This window comes from Montipora foliosa, chromosome 14, assembly GCF_036669935.1.
Source record: "Montipora foliosa isolate CH-2021 chromosome 14, ASM3666993v2, whole genome shotgun sequence".
NCBI classification, from domain to species: domain Eukaryota; kingdom Metazoa; phylum Cnidaria; class Anthozoa; order Scleractinia; family Acroporidae; genus Montipora; species Montipora foliosa.
Genome location: NC_090882.1, coordinates 16,847,107 through 16,873,620, shown reverse-complemented (window position 1 = coordinate 16,873,620; position 26,514 = coordinate 16,847,107). Strand labels below are relative to the sequence as shown.

Sequence of the window (26,514 nt, the reverse complement as noted above, 5' to 3'; positions counted from 1 at the left end):
GAGGGCAAATACTGAAATCTTTGCGGAGATTGAAACTGATGGATAGTGACTTATCCACCGGATAAAGTTATCTGGCCTTTGAACAACCGGGGCCTGGGGCCTGTTTCTCGAAAGTCCCGAAACTTTACGGGCCATTTTCGGGGGTCACAATTCCCTTTGTATTTCAAGAACGGAGAGGATTTAAGTCGTGAAACTTCACAGTTATTTTTCTTTTTGTTACCTTAAAAACACGTTGGCAGTTTCACAAATGGCCTTTTGGGCACCAAAAGTTTTCGGGACTTTCGAGAAACGAGTCCCTGGTTGCATGGGTATCCTTGAAACTCTTCACTTTTCAATCATTATAAAGGTTTCATCAAAAGATAATTAGCAAACAAGTAGATATCAGCTACGTAGTGACTCCATCATCAAATAGAAGCCAGTAGTCGCAAAAGCCAGTCAGTACATAAATAAATGACCTCAACCAACACTTTCCATGCAACATGGTACACCACCTCTCTACATAAATCCCTGCTACAAGCCTTTTCAAATTAGAAATTTACTAATCTCGAAGAAGTTCATCCGATGTAACGTTTGATAGCATTTAAGGTCTGTGCAGTGAACTAACAAACCTTTCCTTTCCGCTTCTCATTCGTAGCAGAACGCCTATTCACTTGCTCTATTATTGTTTTATTTTCTTCAATTACTTCAAGAATCTCTCTCGGCAGCTTCTTCACAGGATTGCAACCGTTTTCTAGCTCATGTTACTACAACATACGTGCTCTATAGTCTATAATTCAAATGCGTGTTTACAACTTCTTTCTTGTTTTGGTCAAACGCTTTCTTGACAATAAAACATGATGTACTGTTGGTAAGAAAACACAATTTTCTTCCATAAACCACAACTCAAGCTTGTCAGAAGGAAACCAAGGCGTGACCGCGAAGCCGTTTTTTATCTTTGATTACTTCAACAATATTAGAAGGCATAACTTGAATGTTATATTACGTTTCTCCAACCCTTTTTGGTTAGAACACTGTTTTGATTTCGATCAGACGTTTGCCCAACAGTCATTACAGATTACTTGGCTTTTAACCGTACTGTCGGATAAATGAATACTTGATGTACACATACATACTTTACCGAGGCTTACACGAACCTCCATAAAAACGTTTAGGTAAAATACGACTTGTCTATTCCTCTAGAATAGAATGTGGAGGGATCAAGAAAAACAACTGACCCCGCAAAAGTTGAGGTGGCAAAGATAAATAAAACGATCACATCGAGCTGCAGTCAGTTATTCTTTGGTTGTGGAGGAGTTGTGCTTCAAATGCGTATTTCAAAGAGCGAAGAGCAAGTTAAATGTTATAAATGCATCACTGTTCGACATATTTATGACTGTATGTTTGTCACAGGAATTCTTAAAGCAATATTTTCCTCTTAACTCTCACTAACAATTCAGTTGTTTTCACACTTTGGTGCTTTTATGGCAATACAGCGTAACTGTGTATTGTTGTATTTTTGTATGTTCATTGACACTGCTGTCATCGGTTTGTTTGTCAACGCATCAGAAAGTGCAAAGCGGCAGTCATACCACTTACAAAACATTACCACCTTCCACAATATAGATCTCGGAATTACGAGATACAACAGACATGATGGTACATTTTGAAATCTCTGCTTTCCACTGAGTGAACTCATCACTGCTCGCATTCGGTCCTTGAAGTGTTTCTTTCCTACTTAAGTTGTGAGTGTCGATAGAATAACAATAGATAACATCCCCCGAAATCACATTTCCCTGCGCGGTTTACAGTTTACATTAAGTAAACTGATTTCTTACTAAGACTGAAATACGTCTAAAGATCACTCAAACAAGGAAAGATTGGGAAGAGTGGGAGAGTTAGCTTTATTCTTCCTTTGATATCCGCTGGAGTAACGAGGCTGGCAGTTTAATTACTGACTTCCAAAAGTATTTTACCAGAGGTACTCAACAACACTGAAAAGGTAACCGTTTTCAAATGGTGCTTCTGAGACTTTGATACTCCAGATCTGTAGAAAACTCCAGGTCGTTGTTACTTCCTGAACAGAATGTATATCTTCCGAGTTCTATATCCGATACCTCGAATTATCCTTTGGCGTACGCAGTCCATTAAGGGTTGGAAAAATATACGGTGTAAAATGTAAAGAAACGTCGCGTGAAGTTACGGTGGATGTTACCAAACGGGTTGCTACCAGTAATAACTGAAACCTGATGATGGCCAGTAACAAGTTTCAAAGCCAACGACCAAGATCAGCCCCTCAATTTTTAAGTGTTTTTCTAACAGTAGTCAACAATCGCACAGCAAAACAATAGCGTTGTTATAATGTAAACGAGTCTCGACTCCTTAAGATGTCATGGCAAACACAGAAAGCCACTGCCGTTACCTTGCTCTTTCTGAGTGTCGTTAATCGAATTAAATAAGTGGGTGCACTTCCCTGTGCTGCTTTTTATTAAGCTCATCAAGGCCATTTGCAAGCTATTTGCTTGACTATAATTGCCTACAGTACAGCAGAAGCACTTGCGACAAAGAAAGACAATAACTGATTACTACAGTATGAAGATAGAGAAGTAAATAGCTTTACAAGAAACGCTAAAGAGTCGAAAAATATCACGGCCCAAGCATCTTAATAGTTGCCTAGAAGTGTCTTCCCGCGTTTCTCCTTATGCTGTACGGAAAACACCCAAAAGTTTTGTGCATCAAGTTTATGTATCAAGTTCTTTCCCGAAACGTTCTATATCAATTAAAATATCTACCGCTGATATATCATCAATTTCTTCGGTCTTGGTACGCCAAGGAAGCATTAGATCGCAACCAGTTCCTAACCAATTCAAATAGAAGTTTTTTAAAAGTTTGCAACAGTAGTCACTGACCAATCAACACGATGACCATTACAAGGACAGATGTGTGAGTTAGAGCAAAATCCCATGTGCCTCGTTCAAAGGCTGTCCTCAGTACCACTTCATCTTGTGCTATGAGATGAAATCAGAAATTTTGGGATGACTGTGGAATTAAAACCTGCACCAAAGTTTAATGAGAGAGTGTTCAGCCAACTGCACTTACGCGCGCAACAATCCTTTACTCTTTCACTCTTATATAAAGTTTTTAAGGAAGAAAATTACAAAGTCAATGGGAAAGTGCAGAACAAAACAAACTACTCAATTCTGGGATTCCAATCACAACAGATCCTTTTAACTTTCAAGGTGAGTAAGCGAGGATGGCACAGTCGGTTAGTGCACGGCCTTGGTGCAAGGGGTCCTGAGTTCGATTCCCGAATCTCACATCCTTGTTTCCACTTCTTTCCGTTCTGTGTAGCTTAAGTAGCCTTAAATACCCGTAAAACGGAGCACTGATGGCGAAGGGGGGTGTAAAATGAGCGCACCGTCGACCTCAGGTTTATCAGTTGAATTACTGTTACGAGTTATCGACGTTAAATATGGTTGCTTCACTTTGCTTTACTTTACTTTACTTTCCTTTACTTTACTTTAGTGTTCAGCATATGCACCTTCTTATTTTCGGGGTTTTAACACCCTTTTATAAGGAAACTCAGCTCTCGTGCAATAATATCGTAGTCGCGTTTGGGTGGACAACCTCTAAGATACATTTTTGTTTCTGAAAAAAATCTTAACACCTATTCAAAATATAAAAATCACTAAAAAAGAAGATTGTAAACTCAATTCTTGATGCGCTTTTTGCCCACATCGCGCGTTCCATTCATCGAACCCTGTTTTGTTTCGATGCGGAACTGAACCCAGTTTATCTCTTTCGTATGGAACCCTCTCGACTCTCGAATCGCGTGATTCCTGCCCCATTATCACAAAACAGTTTGCGTTCCTTTTTCTCAAGCGTAGCCTCGTTAGCAAACTACTGCTAATTTGGTGTGGCCAATTTTACGGCCATTAAAACTGTCTATTTCGGGAGGCAATTACCTCCACCGGCTCTTTAACCAGCTCTTCCAGCTGTAACTAATGACCAATCGGAAAGTCACGAAATAGATACGGCAAAGTTATGTAAACACTGAATGAATTTGCAGCTTATTCACCGTTTGTGGATGCTGAAATGATGTTGTCGTTACCTAGATCCCTTATTAAGGATTGTAGATCTGTGAGAAGTGCTTCTTAATTGTAAACATAGGTCTGTATTTACCAGGGAGTGATTAGACATCCATAACTGAATGACACAGGTGATTGGTTATGCACGCGATCCTAAAATGTTTCCGCTATCACTTATTTTGAACCATTGTTCTTTCTTCTAAGCTAATGTTCTCTTCATTTCATACGTCAGCGTATGAGTAAGTGTTTTCGTCTGTGCCGGATACTGTTTAACTCCGTTGCCCTAGTTTTGACACACAACTAACGCAAAAGCACTTCTGCTCTCTCACGAAATGTTTATGTCACGCCTCACAGAATAAGTTCCTGAATAATTTTTTAGGGTGGCTTCAGTAATCAGTTGTGATTTCACATCACTTGCGTTTTCCTGAACAACACTGGTCACTAAATGAGCGAATCTCTCATTTTCTATTAATCAGTCTCCACAGCAGAAGGTGAGCCTGTTCTAAAATGCTACTTAGTAGAAGTATGCAACAGTACTCGAACCTACTACGCCTTCATTTAATTACCCCCCTTGTCAGCTCTTTCCGGACAGATATAACACCACTAAGGAAGCTGTGTTTAGAAGTGCACAGGTTTGCAATCACATTTTGCCCAAATCAACCCGGCTGTGTAATCACGCAAGCTATCCCTCATTCAGTAAACGGTAACTTAAAACGTTGTATGTACTTCTGCCAGCTTTGGACAGCTGTTTCTGGTGTCTTCGTCATATGCTGCTAATATAGGACTGTAGTACACATATATGGGTTTATGTGAGCATAGCGGATTATCTTTGTAAGATTGATCCTTTCTTAAACGTAAGAGAAACTATATATTGTTTTCTTCTGACGGACACTCTAAAACTGATGAAACGTTGGTGTGAGAATTCACTTGATCAGTTAATACAACTACGAGTGTTGTGAGAACTTCACGGAATTAAACTAGCGGTATGATCAGTCGCTTGAAATAACTTTCACTCTGCAACAAAGTGAATTATCGCGCATAATACAATGAAGTCTCTTCCATGAAAGGAAAGCACAGTTAGATACCTTCCAAGTTTCCCTGATAATAAATTAGTATACAGATCTCTAGAGACACAGGTACAAATGATGTAATGAACAATTGCTGGTGGACGAACAAAAGGAGCTAATGAGAGATCTTATGCTTTCGTCCACCAACATGGCGGCAATGACGTAACTTGAAAACCACCTATTCGGCTCCACACAATAACTGAACCTTTTTGTTCTTATCAGCACCGTGATGTCACTCTAAGAGTTAAAGGGTTTATTTCCCTCCGTGGGCATTTCAAAGGGATCGTAAATTTAATGTAGTGTTTTTTTATTGCTCAGGGTTTCAGGATCGGCATTAGAAAAAAAACAAATAACGATTAACATTTTTTGTCGCGTATACCTTTAATGTTTCACCGTTAATGGTCAATCAATTATTCATCTTACTTGAGAAGACAACTTAGCATGCTCTTGTTCACCTGTCTTCTTGAAAACTAACAAGAGACTGAGCAATCCGATAACCTGAACCAGCGCAAGAAAAAGTCAGCCTTTACCACGAGCACATTTCCATGTCAACACAACCAACACGGAAGTATACGGTTCGATGGTACGGGGGAACTGGTGGGGTTACAAGTTCGAAGTGACTACATGGATTCTCAACAGAGACAGTAGCTTTCGAGTTTAAAATAGCTCTTCTCTAGTTGTCAAGGGTTTTTTTGTACAAGGGTGGGGTGGGATGGGGGGCAGGACAGATGCCTGACTGTGTGTGTGTCCAACTCTTCCTATAGAGCTCATTGCCTTCGTCTTTTCATCTTCATGAAAGCTTTTTCTTATGTACCACAATGGATCTATCAAAATAACTAGGCCATTCAAACTTCTGTTCACATTATCATTACGGTACTTTTCATTGAGTACTATGGAGGAAATTCTGCATTTAAACGTAAAAAAAAACTTAAGTCTTGAATTTGTCAGGTTTCTCTACGCAATTGCTAAAATTGCGTTCATAACTGCAAGGATCATAGGTTCACTTGATTTCACATCCGCAGTTCAATATATGAGCTAAGTTTCGGCTTTCGGAGAATATTCTTAGTCGAACAATACTAAAATGAAGTTATCGGGTTACTCTAATGCTGATGACACGGATTTCAAAGCGGCTCAGTAAAATTAAATAAACCAAATACAAAGAACGCCTTGAAAACGGAGTCTTCGAGGTGGGCACGGTTAACAAAAACTCACAAAAATTAAAGTGAAATAGAAACAAAAAACAGCTAAGAATTGCATATAGTGCAGTATTACAAAATGAAACTCTGTATAAAATATGTAAAATGTTATAAAATCTCTAAAATTACTTGGTGATAACTGCTGGTAAATTAAATGAAGCTAAGTCTCCAAAAATGGTTCATTTTAAAACCCTTTAATTTACATATGGGGAGAATGCCACTCGGTTCGAAAAAGGTAAGGGCGAAAAGAGCTTGGGCGACGACGACTACAGAAGAAACGAAGAGAGAAGAAATATTTTAACAAGACATTTTGGTTGCCGTCTAGTTCAACGGCACCATCAATGATAGTACCGACGAATGATATACTCCGCCTCGTACTCTGTTGCACAAAAAATGGTCGACCAAAGGTCGGAAAATCCAGACACAATTTTCGTTTAAGTTAACCTACAGCTGCACTCCTCCTTCTTCGTGAGGCCTTAAGATGGGCATTTTTTTTAGTAACTGGATTTCAAGAGCACATCTTATCCATTTACCACGGTTTCTATGCAAACATTGCTTAATTTAGACCACTCATTTTTATGTTCCTTATGTCAATGGTGTACGCATGAGTTTACTCAAGTTATCATCATGAATTCGTCTGTACTTGACATAGCATTAACAAAACGAGTGGAACATCTTCATGCATCCCCGCTCGAAGATCGTTGTTGAAGGACAGGTGTACATTACCATACATAACAATATTGAACAAATCATAAAAGGCCCTGCAGGGTTTAGAATGCCGTCACCACTAAAAATAAATTATAGTCTGCTTCATTCACAAGGGCCATGGCACGATATTTTGAATATACTCTTCTATACAAAGCAAAAAGCTGCCGTCTTCAGAACAGCTGAGACAAAAATAACGATGACGTGGTTTTCCTTTCGAATGTGTTTTATTTCAATCACAGATGCAATGATTTAAAATTGAAAAAATTCGACAATTTTTTTTTAATTCTAGACTAAGTGAGACTAGAGACAAAACATTTATCACAAACAGCTTTTTCTCCTAAAATTCCATCACATCGTCTCGGAAATATTCTAAGCGCGAATGTGGTCAAAGACTTCTATTGCAGCTTTGACAGAAAATTAGTCTCTGCTTTCCAACCTTACCATAAATCCGCTTGCAGTTTGCATCACCTGTGAGGGCCATAAGGAAGAATATACTGATATATATTTAAATACGCTCCGGTCCTCTACTCTCATAAAATATTGTTCTTCTTTTAATTGTTCGTGAACGCGGCCCAATTACTCGGACATTAGCACTCTAACTCAGTTCATGTTCTTATTTTGCATCGTAACGACCAAACTTCCCTATCTTCTCACGTGAGTTGATGTTATTCTATAGCAATGGTGGGCCAAAAGTAATCAGGATGAAATGCAGGTTAAATAAAAAGGCCTTTTCACTAAAATTTGATTTGCAAACAAATCGGTAGAGACAAAGACGACACGAGCAAATGCAACATGACAAACTCTGAGGAAAGATCCCTGGTTTGTGTCATCTAATATGGCGCTGATGGTCGCAACGTTAAAAACCACCTTTTGGCTACAACAAACTGGCTTTAGGCTCAATCCAGTCTCTTTTTCATTGACTAGAGGCGTAAAAATGTAAAAAGTGCATCCCAGCGAGGTCGTTACAACCGGGCTATCGACACAACATAATTTCGTAATACTTGCTTTCTAAAATATATGATGACAAAATAACGATACATGTAATGGCAAGGTAATTAAAATACTCCAATGTTGGGTTACAAAAAAACACTCTTCGAAAACAACGTGTTGGAAGCTTTTTACCTTCAGTTTGAGTCCAACGACAGCTTAAAAACACTTCGCTTCTCAAGCTGACGATTGTATCGATTAAGAAAGAGAGTTTAAAAAATCCAACAAAAAGATTAACTGTACAATTCAGCTCAGCAATTTTGTGACATCCCCCCTCTTTACATTCCTAGGCCTTTTCTTTCCGTTAAACGACGTTATCCCACGATGCAAGACAGGTTATTATCACACAGTCACCGATTTTTGTCTATTTTTCTCAGAGGATTTTTTGTGCCATCACATCAACAAAACCGGTAACGCTTTAAATTCAAAGGGTGCTTTTGTAGACTTTTCACAACATTTCAATTATAAGCTTGTACAGTTTTTTTCATCAAAACTGTTATTTATGTCCAGGTATTGTTTCACTTGTCTGATCTGCAAATAAATGTAAGCATGTATACTGTGGTAAATGTTCCCACAAAGTTTTTATGAAATGTCCGCTATTGGCTTTAGCCGACGAAAGATAAGAAACTACAATTTGCTTGAGTTTGACGCTTTGATTCACTGTTTTAACTAAAATTAATTTGCTTTTGGGAATCTACAGACAGTGCGCATGATCTGGGATTTTCCTATAGCAAAACTGACTAACTAATCTGATGTGCAATCATAATGTGCAGTAAAATTATTGTATTCAACACGGTTTCATAATTCTTTGTAAACTTAACACGTGTGTTAGTCTAGAGTTTACACATGTTCAATTGTAAGCAGCAACATAGGTAATTGCCAAAATTTCAAAGGTGACTTTTGATATGTTTATACAGTTATTAATTGTAAAAGAACACAACCAAAAATCTGTTTCACTTTGCATTACTCACAAAGATCACCTTTCTCCAAGTAGTCTGTCACCTCAGTACTGTGTCTACGCAATTACGTTGAAAATCGTCAAATAAGTTCATTTTGGTATTTAATTAAGCTGAAGTATTGAGTTTGATTTTATCAGGAAATTAATTCTCCGTATTATTAAAGTCATACTGTTGTTTACCAAAATGCTTTATTAAAAGATCGTTATCTTGGAAATATCTTCAGAGACGTACGAGAAGTCTCCTATGAGAATGGCACATCAAGAACAAACTCAATTTTTCAATATTCGCTTCTCGTTCTAAACGTCTAAAAACAGCATCTTACAGAAGTAATGACCGATCTAAAAAATTGAGCACTTCAGAAATTCAGCGATAAAAGTCTCGTTGAAGTAAATGTCATAGATTCGTTTGAATTTTCAAAGCATTACATTTGAAGCTCATCGTGGATAAGAAGGCAAAAGAAACCTTTATAGAGAGAGCTGGTAATCAGTAATGAAAGACGTAAGATTTTTTTCTAGGATGCCTTTTTTTTAAATTTACGTTTCAATTACTTTAACTATAATTTCACTACAGCACAAACAATTTAATTAAAAAACTATTATACGAAGAATTTCGGAAAGTTCTGTAACCGTGGATTTTATGACGCGACCTTAACTTGCCTGAGAGAGAGTAAACAGTTGCAAAGAAGGGATGTAAACCTTCACTTCACTAAGGAAAATACTCATGTTAACTTTGCAAACTCCTTTTGAAGTTACAAACTTTGCCAGCAGTTCAGGTACCATAAGTTCTCAAGTTCTGAGATAAGTCAAATGAATGCGAGAAATAGGAACCAGTGGCCATCTGTTTATCCAATGGAAAAAAAAAAAAGTTTGATTGTGACTTGTAAACGCATCAAACGGAACTAAAAACTGAAGACAAAATGGAAATTTTTCAAATAGAGGCTTCCGAGAAATAAAGGAATAGAAAACGCAGGGTGCACCACACACGTGTAACCTTTAACGTTGAGTTGTTTTAATACTTAAACTATAAATCATTTAGACTCTATGGTCGAGACTAGAAAACAAAGAGAGATGGGTGTGGCTATGATTAATGAGCATGCGTGCGAAGTTCAGGCAAATTGTGACCGCTAAAAGACTTTTTAAGTATTGTCCTTGAAGTGTTGTGATCAAAACAACTTTGTAAACGCTTTTCGGCTCCACTTCGTCCCCTCGTGAAGTGGATTTCTTCATTAAGGTACAATGAAAAAAACGCTGTCCACAAAAGTTCTCACTTAGAACAAAAGTTATTTTAATCGACATTATCAAAATTTACTATAAACTGACAAAATTTGAAAGTGATAGATTCGTGACAATCCCTTGAAATACACAATGCTAATTATATGATTGCCTTCCAGGTTTCATGACTTGACCCAAGTGTCATGTGATCTTAGGTAGCATTGTTTCCGAGGCTTAATATCACTCCAACAAGTGAAAGATGACGTTTGATAAGTTATCAAAACCACGAAACTTGACGAATCCAAAATCATTATCAACCACCTAATTGCCATCCATTCACCTTGGCGTTTCATTTTCGTTTAAGATCTAACCGCAATGCTTTAAGTATTTTTTTTTTCACAACCTACAGATATCAGCCAGCTCTATTCGCAATTATTTTCACCAGTATATTGATATCGATATCAAAGGGTTATATACGTATCTTAGGGTTTTTGCTAACTCATTCTTGTTTACTGATTTAGTTTTTTTTAATAGCTGCTTTCGTCAGGAAAAAATATCGGCTTCAAACAATAGAGTGGCTTTGAGTAGACTATTATCACTTGTGCGTCATAGATCCCAAACTCGTGGGAAACCGTCGATTTCCTCCACCTCTGATGGGAACAAGTTGCTGCGCAACTAACCGCGCGCCTACAGATTCTCTGTGACGTTTTAGTTGGAGAATTCACCCAGTTGACGAATAACAATATTTTAAGGAGGCGAGGAAAAAGTATAAGGTTGATTGACATTCCTTAAATGATGAAATTTTGTGGGACGGAGTTATCATGTCAGAGTTCAGGCTTAATTGAGTACAAAAACTTTACGGAAAACAAATCGCAAATATCACCACACGAATGTGGCATTTACTCCTGCCGCCTTTGTATTTCGATACAGAAAAAAATCGGACATTCTCGCAATTCGTTGGATTTTTCATCGGTATAATCTTAACCAAGGAAGTTCAGAATTTAACCGATACGTTGCACTCTGATTATTTTTAGTGAAAAACAATTAAACCAATAGAGACGGTGACGTCATCGTGCCATAAAAAAAACCCATTTCCTTGGAGTCGTGAGAAGTTAACACTTTTTTTAAAATCCTAAAACGAGAAATTGTCCTGTCCTTTTTAACATACAAAAGCAAAAAAAAACTCTTTCAAAATGCAGCGCATATGCTCCACAAATATTTGCTTTTGGAGCAATGGATAATATTTCGCTTAAAAGTCGCACTATTACGGAGCAATTTGTTCAAGAATGAATTGATGGCAGTAATATTTCGTAAAATATTGCGTCTTCTTTTTTTTACGAACAATGGTTTGATTGGACAAGTTTTCTGGCAGTTTATAGATGCTGAGCGCAGCAAAATCTGGTTGGCTCTGAAAGCTCCATAGCCTTAATTTGTTTTCCTTTTCTCAGAACCAACAGTGATTTCATTTATGCAGGAAAAATCGTTCATCCTTTTCATATATTTTTCTGCAGTTTTGGCGTTTTACCGTGATTTGCGTGAATTTCAGTATCAGCTCTTATGCAAAGGTATCACACGGAACACTTAATACAACTGCTCTCAGAGTTAATGGTTATCTTTGTAAAGTATATTTTCAGTTAACGTTTGAGGATTTCCGCCTTTAGATGCTGATCCAAATACCGAGAGATATTCTGTGTCAGAGGCGATGCAGCTTTTTTTTAAGAGGCAAACTCTCCTTCTTCTTAAAAATCAAGAAGTAACTTCCATTCTTGCTCTTTGGAAAGATTCCTTGCGGACAACGACCCATGAACCCTTTTCAATTCTCGAAATTTCTGACTGGCGAACTGGAAAATTTCAAATGTAGTCATTTCCAAGGGTTATTTAAAAGAGAGCACACTATAATAAAAGACCTCTCGACCTTGAGAAAAACAACCAGGTCGGTGACGTTTTGTTAGCGTGCGATACTGAGTGATATTGTCTCTGTACCTTGTCTCCTACCTTCCCACGCCATTTAACTAATTCATCGTTATAAACCCCAACACTCGTGACAAGATGCTGCTGGGGAAACCATGACCATTCACCGATATTATCGTCTTTTTGATATTATCTTAAGCCCTAGAAGCAATAGATCACCGTCATCTTAACCTCAAAACAATCTTAAACAACAAGAGAACTTAAAGGTTCTGAACATTGGGGTTTGTATGGTACTCGAAGAGGGAAGTGCATGTCGAATCAATATAAGCCACGCCGACAACGACTTTCTGTGGTCTTATATAAAGAGATACGTCTCTCGTAAAGGTCATCACTCTAAGAGAACACTGCATTGCGCCCAAGACGACGGAGCAAACTGACCAGAGCGATAAGGATCATCAAGGAAACGCTGACTTTACTTCATCAACTTGGGTCTAAACAGCTCTGTTTGCGGTTACAATTTATATTCTTTTTCTGTAAGTACAATTCTTTACTGATTTTTATTTCATTAGTCTACCATACGTTTTGGCAAATCAATAATGAACGAAGAGAATTGTGTGCAAATTCCATCTTGGCTAATATTTCCAGATTGTTCGGCTCGTTACGCGTGTCGATATAAAACATGGAGTATATCACAGACCGACGCAGTTCACGCCAACGTGCATGCATGCAAATATGGCGCGCAATATGCGCCAGGCATTGGATGCCTTGACAACTGTACTAGGCATCAACAGTTTTGTGCTCAGAGTTCTTAGCTTCACGCAAAACAGGATTTAAATCAGTATAAACTTTCTGCATTAAACAGTAAAAAATATAAACCCTTTCCTCACTGAACAGTATTGATTTAGCTGATAGAAAATCACTTATTTTATTGATCAAGTGCCCTTAGACGTCTTTGTATGGATCTATAATAGCCTCTATTGTTAACTATCTTTTTATTTATCACGGTGTCATACGTCTCCAAGAATCTAAGAATAACTTAAGGAGAAATAAGACAGGAATAAATAAATTTCTCTTCAATTAAAAAGACACAACAATCGGTTTCGTGTTTTGTATTAAACATAGGTCAAGAATTTCAAGATCTGTTTGTACCAAAAAAGCGTAGAACACCTGTTTTGGGAGGCAATTATACAGGATCACCTTGAAACACATGTTCGTTATCTGGGCTCTGATACGCAAGAATAAACATTTTTATAAACATTTCCTTCTTCGTTCGTAATAAATAAACCTTAGCGTAGATACAAATGTCACAAAAATCTTCCAGGTCTATCAGGAGGCTTCGATGTTAGAATTCAACTTTTACATTGATAACATTCACATCATATATATTTAATAAGGCGGGTTTGAAAATCCTGTATTAGCTTTCATGTTAGTGCCGATAGTGATGTCTTCGCGAAAAATTAACTCCACGGAACAAGTATATTAAACTCTAAACCGCAAATATGCAAATTTCTGCTTATGACGAAAAACTAAAACCGCTTCTGAAGTGTTTTTCTGCAGCGCGTTGTACACCCGCCGTGTCGTAATCATTTCCATTTTTGTATGCCTATTAATTTGAATTTCCGTGCCTTTGTCCTAATCCCGCTGAACATGTAACGGTATCTTAGACCCGCATGGATCCCGTTATAACGATCTGCCTATATACAGATAAATATATACACATTTATGTAAACAGCGAATTTGATTTTTCATTTAGCCGCACCCTAACGTAATACTAGTACCTCACAATTTTTCTCATTAAATTTTACACTTCTTTTAATAAAACAGCGAGGAACACTTCATTGACAATCTATTTTTTTCACCGAAATAAAAAGATAAATTATTGTAATATAATGAAACAATTTGCCTGAGATTACTCTCTCTGTGGCGCAACCAATAGCGCTTTTTGCTTTGAGTATGTAACCTACCACCCAGAGGAGAACACTGTTTGTGAGCGATCAAAAGAACTCTTTGATTGATTGCCTAAAATGGCGGATACTAAAAAAATTGACATAGAACACTGTGATAAACTTGGCAAGAGAAACCGTTTAGCTGTCACCAGGGGCCTTTTGAAAATTTCCAAACATGCAGTTCAAAATCACACGTGGCGAGAGAAAATATCGAATAAAAAAAACCATAATTGGACAGCCCTCCAAGCTGGTGCACGGTTCTGTCTGATAATACATCCATTAAAGTCAACACCACGGGAAGTCAATTTTGTAAGATCACTAAACAAAACGTATCACATCCGTGGTATTATTTCATGTATCATAATAAGAAGTCAAAATATAAATACAAAGTAGGAAATATCTTTTCCTCCTAATGTAATTAGCAAGGTTTCACGCCGTGATCGCTATCTATGGGCAATTAGGAAGATTCTGAACAAAACAGAGTTTCTTTTAAGGTGTGAAGAAGAGAGGAGGGCGTTGAAAAATCTGCAAGTCAGCCTCAGTGAGTTACATTCAGACGAGAGCAAAGTGATCGCCTTCTTCAGTTTATGATGTTCTTAACGCATCGTTAAATGCATCTTAATAAATAAAACGTTATTATGGTTTTCCTTCAGCCTCCTGCCGAGAAGTAGGAAGCAGTATTAGCTTAATTAATGTTTAATTCACATGCCGGTAAATAGGTTTCTTCAACATCTTACCCTAGCGTTATTAGGTGGATCGAAAATCCTTGTTTTTTCATCTTGAGCATTTTTTCATCACAGACACGACGGTGGGACGATGATCATTAAAGGCACACCCCTTAGGGTGCATTTTTTCCATACGAGTAATCGTAATTGTCATTCAATCACTCCATCCGACCGAGTTAGATTGCCAAAACCACCTGGACCACCGTCAGCTTGAGTTCACTAATACTTCTACCATCTTCTTTACAATTCGTGCCTAAGAAAAATACGTCATTTTAGATCAAGCCTTTTATTAAAATCGGGTCTAATACAAGCAGGATGCCACTGGACGTTGTTGGTATTCAGTTTCGCGTGCCGCAACTTATCGACTTATTTCACTTTGACAAACTTTGTATCAATGTGGATAAGAACACCGGACGAAAAACATAGCTCGCGATGTTTCTCAGATCTGACACTTCGGTTTAACTTGTGTTAACGAGTCAACTCTTCAGATTTCTTCAGCAGAATGCTGTCAAATACACTGTTGCGTGATCGCCCGCTTCAGTGACTTTGCGTCAAACAACATTACTTTCATTTGTTGTGCAAGAACTGTTTCTATTAGGTTCATTGACAGACTTGAATCATCGATAAGAGTATTTATCTTCATAAGTACTGTCCTTGCGTAAGAAACCGTTTCTGCTTTTGCTATCGCTTCCGTACTATGATAGCTTAGGTTAAAAAAACAACATATTGTTAGATGGAACAGACAAAAATCTTTATAATCAAAACATTTAAGTTATTGGCTCATACTTTAACCACACCGGGGGAACATTCTCCAGCATGCAAAAATTGTGTCAGGTTAATAAGATTCTTCACTAACCTGTAATTACTGAAGAATTTATACGTGAGGCATTTTAAATGTTATAACGTGCGAGAACCCGCAAGGACATGAATCGACGAATCGCGCGCGGGTTTATTAATTCGCCCAGTGCGTTTCAATCTCGCAAACAAGCACTTATCAAACCGGAGTCTTTACAGCAATTTAGTTAATCCCGGCGAAATGCTGGTAACGGCTTTAAAGAGGACCAAATTTGCTTGATAATAAAGTGGGCGTAGCTCTTCTTAAATGTTAATTCAAACAGACCCATTGGCATTAAAGCGCGAGTCATTAGTACCACCTATGACATTTGATTTAGAAGGGAAAGCTTTTGTTCTTTATTGGGGTTTATTACCGTTCCCAGCGGGACACAACGTGCAAATAGGAAAGCTTCTAGATACGATAGATGCTTAACAACGTTAAAGCTTTTGTTGTTTAACATTACGGTCTATTGTGTTGGCACAAAAGCATTGATAAGCTAAAGGACTGATTGAATTATATAATCCACAATGTGAATGGCAAGCCGAGCTCTATTATGTCCTATCATTTACATATGACAGTAAAAGCAATTAGGAGCGTAACAAGTGGTAGTTAGTTGTAATAGAACGGCCCGATATTGTGTGCGATATTTTGTCTAATTCTCAGTCTGTTTGTATAGTCATTGTTTAGAAGCAAACCCCTAGAGCTAGGAGCTTTTATCTCCCGGTAGCATAGCATAGCATAGCACGCCCTTAAAACATTTTGCCTATTGTCAATACGGGCGAACAGAACGGACTCGCAAGCTAATCGTGAAGTGTTATCTGAAACGATTCACCAACGAGACTGCCGCTCGGTGCTACACAGAAGTGAAAAAGGTCCCTCATAGGAGAGGTAAGGCATTTCGTACTTGTTTTGGCGCCAACAGATTTGTACATTTAAAACCAGAGAGAAACCGGCCAAGAAAATCATCTGAACCGCGTGGCCTCAGTAACCACCAAAGTGTACAAAAAACAGACCAACCACTCAAACACTACAGTATCATGTCAAGACAATTGAGTGGTAGTGCTAGTACTTCGCTGTTAGGAGTCTTAGTTTAAAGAGAAACAGACGGTACAGTAGTCGATAGTGTACGCCATTCCGTGTAAGATGAAATACCAGGCATTAGCGTTGTTGGTAATCGCATATTCATGTAAAAATGCAAAATAAGTCTCCCGACAGTGCTAAGCCAATTTGTCGAGTCTTCTAAAGAAAAGTAAACAGGAAAAGACATACAACCTACACAATTTGCTTTATAACACCATAAAGTATATGAACTAACAATTTTCCAACAACTATTAATCACATATTCTCCCTCCTTTGTCAGTCGATTGATAATCGAGAGTTCAGATTTGAGAGTTAGCGACATCTTGGCATTACAGTTCCAACGCCCCTATAGGAACTAGTAGGTACAAAGACCCTTCAGGTTTTTTGGTCGGGAAAACACAGTCTTTGGGCCACTTTTGTCCTTCGCTACCGGAAACCCACGTCGTTTCAAAGCGACAAATGATGATTCCGCTGTCTGTAAAAAGCCTTGCGAATTTCCGATCAAATCTGATCCAGTTCACCTTGCACAATATACTTCACCTTCCTCTGAACATCTGACATGTCTAAGTTGTTGTTATGCAATTGATATTCACACCAAGCTCTTCAACTTGAAAAGCAATTTCAACGTCTAAACAATTTGGTTGACGATCTATATCTACACGTTGTTTACATGTTGACGAAGTAACTGTTGGCAAATGGGTTCTATCAGCTTTTCCATCGCGTTATGGTTTCCCTAGTTTCGTGTAGTATCTTGCCTGGTATGCATTTGATCCGCGCAAAGACTTGCTACGGTTCTAGGCTAGTTTGACCTCCTCACAACATACATCAATATGTCCCAAGAAATAAACAACTGCAACGATATTTATGATATTTTCACCATGCAATTCTCATGAAAATTTACTTTTCCGTCTAAGAAGGAATTTCTCATATGTTCCCCGTTTCAAGTAAAATTTCATCAAAGTCCAACTTAAAATCGTGAAACACTTAAAATTAAGTAAAATTCGCATCTGGGGTTATTTCAGCTCTCAGTTTCGCATAACAAGGATCGACACTGAATTTCTTATGGATGACTTTAAACGCCTTTGTCTTTAATTTAGACATACTCGGAAAACAGTTGACTTTTTGCCTTGCCTTGATAAATTCCCTGTTAGGGACCAAAATACAACAAGGAAGGTTCCTATGAATGATTAATGAAATGGACAACTCAATGGCTTGCGTTTTAAAAACTTTTGTTTATCAGCGGCGCGTTGTTCAAATCGGTTTGCCAGTACATCATTTCAGTGTTTTTTGTCCCTGTGGAGGATAGGTTTTGGCAGAGTGGCCATTTTCCTAATTACTTTCTTCTACGATCAAGTGTATTTCGAGGTCAATTCATTGTGTGCCATATATGTATGGAAGCAATTCAGCTGTAATGGCTCTCAAAACTAGACGCGCGCTTAGTTATTGTGTCTACCATAGCTCAAAAACTTGGTGTGAAATTAAGCCAAGATTCATATGAATTTTATAAACTGGTATTTTACGTTATTTGTGAGGTTGAAGAAACTGGATGTCTTTAGTTTCATTATTCCTTTTAGTTTCATTATACGGAATAATGAAAAAGATGTAGTATTGACAACTCTGAATTTAAAACTATTCTCAATAGCGTATTTTTTACGAAAATAATCCGCAATCCTTTGAGTTGTGTTTTTCGTTAAACCTGTTCTAATAATCACAACTACCTACAAGAAACGGACAATGTTCTTGAATTTTTTAAAGGCAGGCAGGCATTCAATGTGTACAGATTTACCAATGCTGTTTCTTTTTTCTGAGATCAACACTCAAGAGCTTCTTTCCATAGTACGCTTTCATATTGAATTGGACTCTTTTTCAAGATTCTAAATCACCGGAGGTATCATTGATGCAAGCTACTTTTTCTGGACTTCAAACGAAGCTACAAGCACTTAGAATTCTACGAATGGTTCTCAAAGCTGTATTTGAGCCAGTACTTGACTCACACGATAGGTGAGAAATGACGCGAAATTTTGCATAACAAAGTTCGCCCTCTCTTCGAGATAGTATCGGAACACTTCAGATCGATAGAGTCCGGATATGCGCCTCAAATGTTATATTGCAGTTAAACATAAACAACGTGAAGCTCAAACTAGCACAGTATATTAATCGCCAACGGGCCAAGAAGCCACCTAAAATTGGTGGCAAATATGGCGCTCGTGAGGCCTCGCGCTTGTCCTAATTAATTGCCTTTCATTGGCAGATGACATATTTGGCAAATCATCAGTGAGCGTGAATAATATGGTGTTTATACTTTCAGCTCCCGTTGTTCATCGAGCTATAGATTACACTGAACTGTTGCCTCTACCGAGTATGAGGAACGATAATCAATGAGTAAGAATAGCCTCCTTTTTGGATAGATTTGTCGCAAAGGCTTGTTTACTTAGACCTAAAATGGTTGTTTTATCACTCATCAGCAAGGAGTAAGTAGCACGGCGGGTAGCTAAACACCTCAACAAGGGCCAATATTTCTTTTCTCGACGTACAAAACAATAAGCCAAGTATGCTTGCTTCTTATATCAAGTAAACGTATATCATAATACTGTGATAGAGCCTCGGCACACACGACCATATACATCAATAAAACAATAGTAAATTCAGAATTCCGATTTACGTCAATAAAAGAAGGTTCCACAAGAGATCAACAGTCTTAACTGTCGCGAGAAAAGCTCGGTCGCTAATGAGCTTTCGATTTTGTGTCATCTTTCCTTGTCCAAATATATCGTAAAATTAAACTTTGCAACTAAGCACGGTAATGATAATAATTATTATAACAATGACATATACAGCGCCATGCTCTAAAGAAATCGTGATTTTAGTCTTTCCCTTTCCCCACAAGCTTTAGCCACTGTATTACTAGTCCTTCAAACGGTAATTTTGATTTGAATTCTTGTTTCCTTTCGTTGTTTCACATCATGCATTTTTAATGTTCACTTCACCAGCAGCTGTGCCCTTGCCGTTGATGAACCCCGTTACTGTTTTTTATGGTTCTTTTCTTCCCAGCACGTTATCTATAAATTGACTGAGATGCAGTCCTGATTTTCTGTCGAACGCCGGCACTTTAAATTAACGTTAATAGCATAGTTGGCGCATTTAAACTCCTCAGCTTTAACCGATCGTTGAACATTGCTTACATAACGGTTGTACTCTCAAACACAAGGAGTCTTGGCAGTCGGAATATCTTGAAGGGCAGATCCTGATAACTGTGTATATGTGACTGACCCGGAGATAAGCCTCGATTTAAAAATGTTGCTTCTTAGACAAGTAAAATAATTAAAGCGCCCAACAAGACGCCAGATTTACGCATATTATGTCTCTGTTGATAGAAAAAATCCATGTTTGTCAAGCCGAATTTGCCGAAAAAATAAGTATTCAAACAACTGAGCATTGTGTCGCACGAATGTTAAACTTTGACTGAATTTGAAATGCTCAGGAAAGAAGTACGAAATTAAGAAATGGCAGTCTGGGATCTCATAAGAGACACAGTTTACAGATCACAATTTGAACCAAATTGACTAGGCCGGAAAGAAGAGGTATAATGGCAAAATCATATTGTGGGGGCGTATGGCATCTTAGTGTTCGCACGAATTCGGGCTGTAATCCTTCGAATGCGCTAGATAAACGATCGTGTCATTCATGGCTCGAAACGTTTAAATTTCAATCGAAGGCGAAACAAGTACACTCTTCTGTAAGTTGTTAAACTTTCCATAATCACGGCTGTCAAGGATGACACCAATTGCCATTCTTCAGAGAAGTGTGGGAATTTTAATATACATTGGTTTATGTTGGTGAGAAATGTCTCTGAGATAGCTGACGCTGTTTCACAGGTTTTTTTTTTTCCCCAATCATATGCATTTTCTGTCTAACATCTGTCACTAAGAATGATAACAAGCAATTTCAAACGCTAAAAGAAAGATCAATGGAGTGCGCTTTTCTTAGCATCCACTTCAAGTCAGTTTTAATGCAAATTGCTAAGTGTGCCTCGGAGGAAATTATTTTTGTGTTTTTCTTTTTACACTTTTGGATTCAATAACAACCATAAGAACAGTTATCCGATATCTATATTTTCCGTCCCATCTGCCCCAGGCATTGTTCAACCCAAGTTGATAATACCTTGCTTTCGTGATTGACAAGTTTGCTATAGCAACCTTTTAAAAACACCTTCAAACGCCAATCAGGTAGCCAAAGCCTTACAAACGTAACACTCGATCTCAGTGATAATATACCCCATGTTTCTAACCCTCTTGATAAATACTGACACTTTTCAGAGACGTTACCACACCCCCGCGTTTAGTCTTAATAGACTGCTACCAAGAGGAAGGAGCTCAAGACAACCACTGCCATGTTCGCCCCTTTTCCAGCGCTGAGCTTCACGCCACAGCAGATCGCACAAGTCTGCGAGACTCTAGAGGAAAGCGGCGACATTGAACGCCTGGCCAGATTTCTGTGGTCCTTGCCAGTCGCCCCAGGAACATTAGAAGCGCTAAGCAAACACGAGATCGTGCTCCGAGCACGGGCTATCGTGGCGTTTCACATGGGTAATTTCCGGGACTTGTACCACATATTGGAGACACATCGATTCGGCAAAGATTCACACGCTAAACTGCAGGCGATGTGGTTGGAGGCTCATTATCAAGAGGCTGAGAGACTTCGAGGAAGACCATTGGGACCTGTTGATAAGTATCGAGTTCGTAAGAAGTTTCCCCTTCCAAGGACAATATGGGACGGAGAGCAAAAAACACATTGTTTCAAGGAACGAACCAGGAGCTTGTTAAGAGAGTGGTATCTTCAAGATCCATATCCAAACCCGACGAAGAAGCGAGAACTAGCGCAAGCCACCGGTCTCACTCCAACACAAGTTGGCAACTGGTTTAAAAACAGACGACAGAGAGATCGCGCCGCAGCAGCAAAAAACAGGTAAACATACGTTATTTAAATTACAGAACTCCGCTTTTTCTTAAACTTCGCTTTTCTTTTTGTCTGGGTGGTTTGCGTATGATGATTATACGTACTAGAGTACGCAAATATAAACATGGAAATCCTCTCAATGAAAAGACGTTCTTGCCACCAAACACAAATCTCGGCTCAGCACATTTGCAACGGAAACTGGCAAATTAGGATGAAGTTTAGTGGTGAAAAGGCGATCCACCGTTGCATTTACAAGTGATTCCCGGTAGTTTCCGTCACACCAACGCTCCCCACACTTTTTCCAAATTGGTTTACGTAGTTAGCAGCAAAACAGATGGGGCAAAACAGAGCTTAATCCTGAAATATACACCGCATGGATAAGACTATTGATATTTAGGCTCGGTGACAGCGTATGCGGTTTGTGAAGACGTGTGGTTAACGAACATTGTTTCGATAAATGGGTTTGTTCCCTTACCCTTCATTCAATAACCAACACGTTACTGCAGATAAGCGAAGCACTTTTTGTGAACTAACATAAGAGCAATCTGCACATTAATAGAAGGGTATCGCGTCAAGATTGCATGCGGATACGGCTTTCATCTGATTCATCAACATGCTATACACACGAGTATAATGAAGGAAAATTGATCGTGATAATGTTTACCCTAAGATCATCCGGAATTGTGTCATAACATCTCTTGAATTCCACTCTACTGTAATTTGTTTGCCCACGAAATATTTGATAACTTTCTTACGTACTTAGCAAGGATTACGAGGCATATTTGGTTATTTGCTCACCGAAATTTTTATCCTATGACTGTTTGGAGGTTTTATGGAGGCAAACGGATTTGGGTTCTTTTTTTTTTTTCAGTTCACGCGCGTGCAATTTGCGAGGGATAGTTTCTCAGAATGAATTGTAATCCTATATTAGTCAAACTGTTTTTGATAGATGACTACGACGAAAGCTACAAAGACGCAAAAAAGCCAAAATTAAGATGAGAAGCCCCACAAATTGTAATCTCTTTAAAGTACTGACAAACGAAAATGGTAAGGTGTGAAGTGGGTTGCTCTCACTTGGGCCAACCGTACAGTCGCAAAACGTGATAACAAGATTTCGCATTTAGCGAGCGTACGTTAAACTAAATGACAAGAACTTCAAAAATTAATTTAACTCATTTGGTTGGCGCAGGCCAACAGACGGAGCGGATTCCGAAGTATTTAAACAATACCCTTGGAAATCCTAATATTATCTGTAAACAGTAAACGAGAAAAGAATAACATTTCTCTTCCCTTCTAGACATTCCTCAACACGAAAGCAAGCTCCATCGTGTTAAAGGTTTTCCGGTTTTTTTTTTTTGTGATGAGCTCTTGTGAAGCTGCGAAGTATAAATTATTTTCGAAAGCCTACGACAAACAGCACAAAAAATAACTGAGATCAGAGGATCTTAAATGTCCTTGAATGCCCCGCTCTTTCGATCAGTTTTAGCCTTCCAATGAACCATCAAAGCACAGGCTTCTGAAAGAGCTCGGACTACCCTTTTAATCGCGTTTCTGTAATTTGAAGAAAACATACACTTTCTTTCTATAGTCTTCAGCATGAATATAATCTGATGAGGCGATTAACGTTGATTTTTCTACAAAAAGATTTTTTTCATCGGATATTCACCATAGACACAGTTCATGTCTGTTGTTCCTTAGATAATAGTTTTTGCAGTGCAAATCAAAGCTATTTACACTCTTAGCGGTAAAATAGAGGAGTAAAGTATAATGGCAGTCATTAAAGCTATTAGTCTATCCTTTCCGGCAAAGGTCTCAATTAACAACACTCAATTGATCTAGTTAAGGAAAAAGAGATCGGAACAAAGCTTTGTTCTCCTTGAGCGAGAGAAACATTGTCCTTACTAGAACAATTTGTCCTTATCAAGAGCCGGTCTGAAATACAAGTTTTAAAAGCTGCCCCTACATTATTACTTTCGACTAAATTGCAACCTCCGCTCAATGTATTTTCGCTTTTCGTGTTCTGTCTTATCTTGATTCAATGTACGAGTTGCCAAAAACTTCTGGGGCAAAGGCACTTGAAAAATATCAATCAGGTAAATTGAACAACGAGAAAACAATTACAAAAGTCAAACAAAACCACAAGATGTCTTGATACTAGTTAAGAGTGCGAAGCCATAACCTCTTTTTAAAGGCAATATCCTTGCTCTGTGCATTGCCACAAAACAGCAAATTGGAACTTTGAAAGCAGCTGTTTCTTCCAGCTGAAGGCGTTCAGGAATGTTTTTTTTTTTTAATTCCAAAGGCAGACTTTAGTCTGAGCGTCAACGAGTTTCATCATGGCCAAGTCAGTTTTAAAGTTGTAGTGTTTCGCATGCAATACGTCAAAATATATTAAACAAATAGTCAAGGAACTCGTAACGTCCACAGTGGCTTACTCGCCTCATCTTCAAGTACTGAGCTACTATGTATTTGAATGTCAATAAGCCAAACAGTACAACAATGTAATGACAGCAGTGAACAAATGGTTTGGTATTCATTAGGTTTTTTCGATTCTCTGTCGCACGCTTTGAACCGTTCTCAGTTCTGCCTACTCCAGCCAAACGCCTTGCAAGGTTTCTTTCTCCGGCCCCCGACCACATTCAGTGTCCTCACTCTAATGAGCCCATAAGAAACTCTTGCCATTTCGCAATCTAGCGCGATACAGTAAAGTCTCACAAAAATAATAATAAAACAACTAAAGTTGAAAGACTATTGATGAACCCACAGATGCAATGCCTGCAGCGATTTCGCCAGTGGCAAGTTATCAGCCAATTTCATAAAATTTCACAATCAATGATCACGTTTCTATCCATTGCGATATTCAGTACCGCAATAACTGAGTTTCTTTCTTCCTTTTTTTGATTTTAAACAGAATGAACCAACAGGGTCAGCACCTATCACAGTGCAAAGCAAGCTATTCGCCAGAGGGAAAAGCTATGGAAGACTTTCGAGGGCTAAAAAATTCACCACTTTCCGATTCAAACGAAGATTTACACAAAGTGGAATGAGCGAACAGAGACGGAAATAACAAGACGTTTTAAACGATTGTATTAAAGCAAGAGAGAGGAAGACTACAAGTCAAAAAAGGAAACGCCACGATAAAGAATATTTAATTTGGGACTTGTGATGCCATACCTCGCGACAGTTCTCAGTGTTTACCCTTTCAGTGCCAGGATTACGTCCCAAGCTTTAAGTAAAGCTGACAAAAAGAAATATAAACATCGCCATGAAAAAGAACCATGGTCGCTTGTCAACTTGAATCTCATCCACAAATCAATTCACAGTTTACAATTCATTTATTAGTTTCACCTTGGGATTCAAAGGGTGGCAAAAGCTGAACGCAGAACTCCAGAGGACTTAAAAAGCCAGAAAAAAAGTTTATTCTCAAATATGGAATCGTTGTACAGATTGAAATGAAACTATCGATGTAAAATGTTTAAATGTACAAAATATGACCTGCGGGAAACGCAGTTCTTGTAAAAAAAAAATCATTTCGTACTGGGCTGCTTTGTTGAACAAGAAACTCAACACCTTGTGGCTGACATTTTCACAACTGATGAGTACGCGACGAGTCGTCAAGTCGCTATCGAAAAGAAATCTTGAGAAAAGAATAAAGTTGATTCAACACAAATAATATTCGTTGCATTCTTGGAATCTCCACGACAAAAAAGCGCGATCACTCCCCCTGTAGATTAGTTTTGGGTTCTTCACGGAGACCTCTTAAACTTTTGAATCCACTGAACGAGGGCTGAGGGAGCTACTAGCTTCTTTTCGCATGTCGTTCCATCTTCCATTCAGCTGTTTCAGTTTTCCATACGTAATGCGAAATGTATTGTTCGTGTCCATGCAAACCCGCTAACTCCTTGTATTCTGTTACCTGATTAGCATTTGAAAGAGGGAAAAATCGCCAAAAGATCGTTTTTTAAAGGGACAGACTGAAACCGACAGCGCATTACAAGTATTTAACACTTTGCCATAGGGGGTTGTCATACGCGCGCTAATTGATCACAGTGATTATTATTCTTGCGTACAAATGGCGACCAAACAGAGCTTTTAAAAGAAAAGAACACCGTTTTGCGTTACATTAACGAGAAGGCTCCTTTATCGATCAAAGATGTCAAGCATATGTCAAATACACTCTTGATGATTGCCACCCAACAATGACCAATTACCATAATGCCTCAATTGTAAAGCCTCTGTAAACACAGCAATCGTCATGAAAAGTTTGCGAGCCAGAAATGCCTAATAGCGCTTTAATGTTCCCCTTCATTTCACAAAGTATTGGAACTGACTACCTTAAAAGAGAAGCTACGTTTCGTCTTTTATTTCTTTTTTCTCTTGAATAGTATTAACATCAACTAGATCAAGAGTTTTTCTCTTCTCAAAGTGCAGATGTTTGCGAAACTAGAATTAAAGCTCTTTCTTATAGATAACAGCAAGATGCAGAACGTGTCATTGTAAGAGATATCTTGCCAGCGCCCGAAATATCTCAACCGCCGGTAGGAGCGGCTGGGCTCAATAACTCCAAGGAATGCGACGAGATTTTCGATATGCGATTTAAGAAGAAAACACTTAAAACAGCTTATCGATCTGTCAGTCAGTGATGAACACCGTACAAATATTTGCCCAACAATCGCAGATAACGCAAAACAGCTACTTTAATCTTTTGAGGTTATCTGTTTCAAAACAAGGAGTTATCTTTAATAGTCATTGTGCCAAAAACAAAACACGAAGGTAGAGAAAAAATCCTCGGCAGAGAAATGTAAAAGCGCGCGGCAATAAATTTCCGACAGATCGTCTGGAGCTCAAGGTTAAGATTAAATGTCTAGT

The 26,514-nt window shown here is 38.4% G+C and overlaps 1 protein-coding gene across 3 annotated transcripts; it reads left to right on the top strand.

Annotated features, from left to right (window-relative positions):
• The first annotated feature begins 4,344 nt into the window (after positions 1 to 4,344).
• Positions 4,345 to 25,318, top strand: LOC137985114 (homeobox protein SIX6-like). 3 transcript variants are annotated; one of them, XM_068832604.1, is made up of 3 exons: positions 4,345 to 4,555; positions 21,006 to 21,654; positions 24,557 to 25,318. In XM_068832604.1, exons 2-3 carry the CDS (start codon positions 21,080 to 21,082, stop codon positions 24,690 to 24,692), a joined length of 711 nt encoding a protein of 236 aa, XP_068688705.1. In that variant the 5' UTR covers positions 4,345 to 4,555; positions 21,006 to 21,079; the 3' UTR covers positions 24,693 to 25,318. The 3 variants fall into 3 exon arrangements, with proteins under 3 accessions (XP_068688705.1, XP_068688704.1, XP_068688706.1); XM_068832603.1 differs by lacking the exon at positions 4,345 to 4,555 and adding an exon at positions 12,244 to 12,636; XM_068832605.1 differs by lacking the exon at positions 4,345 to 4,555 and adding an exon at positions 16,315 to 16,497.
• Positions 25,319 to 26,514: the final 1,196 nt, after the last annotated feature.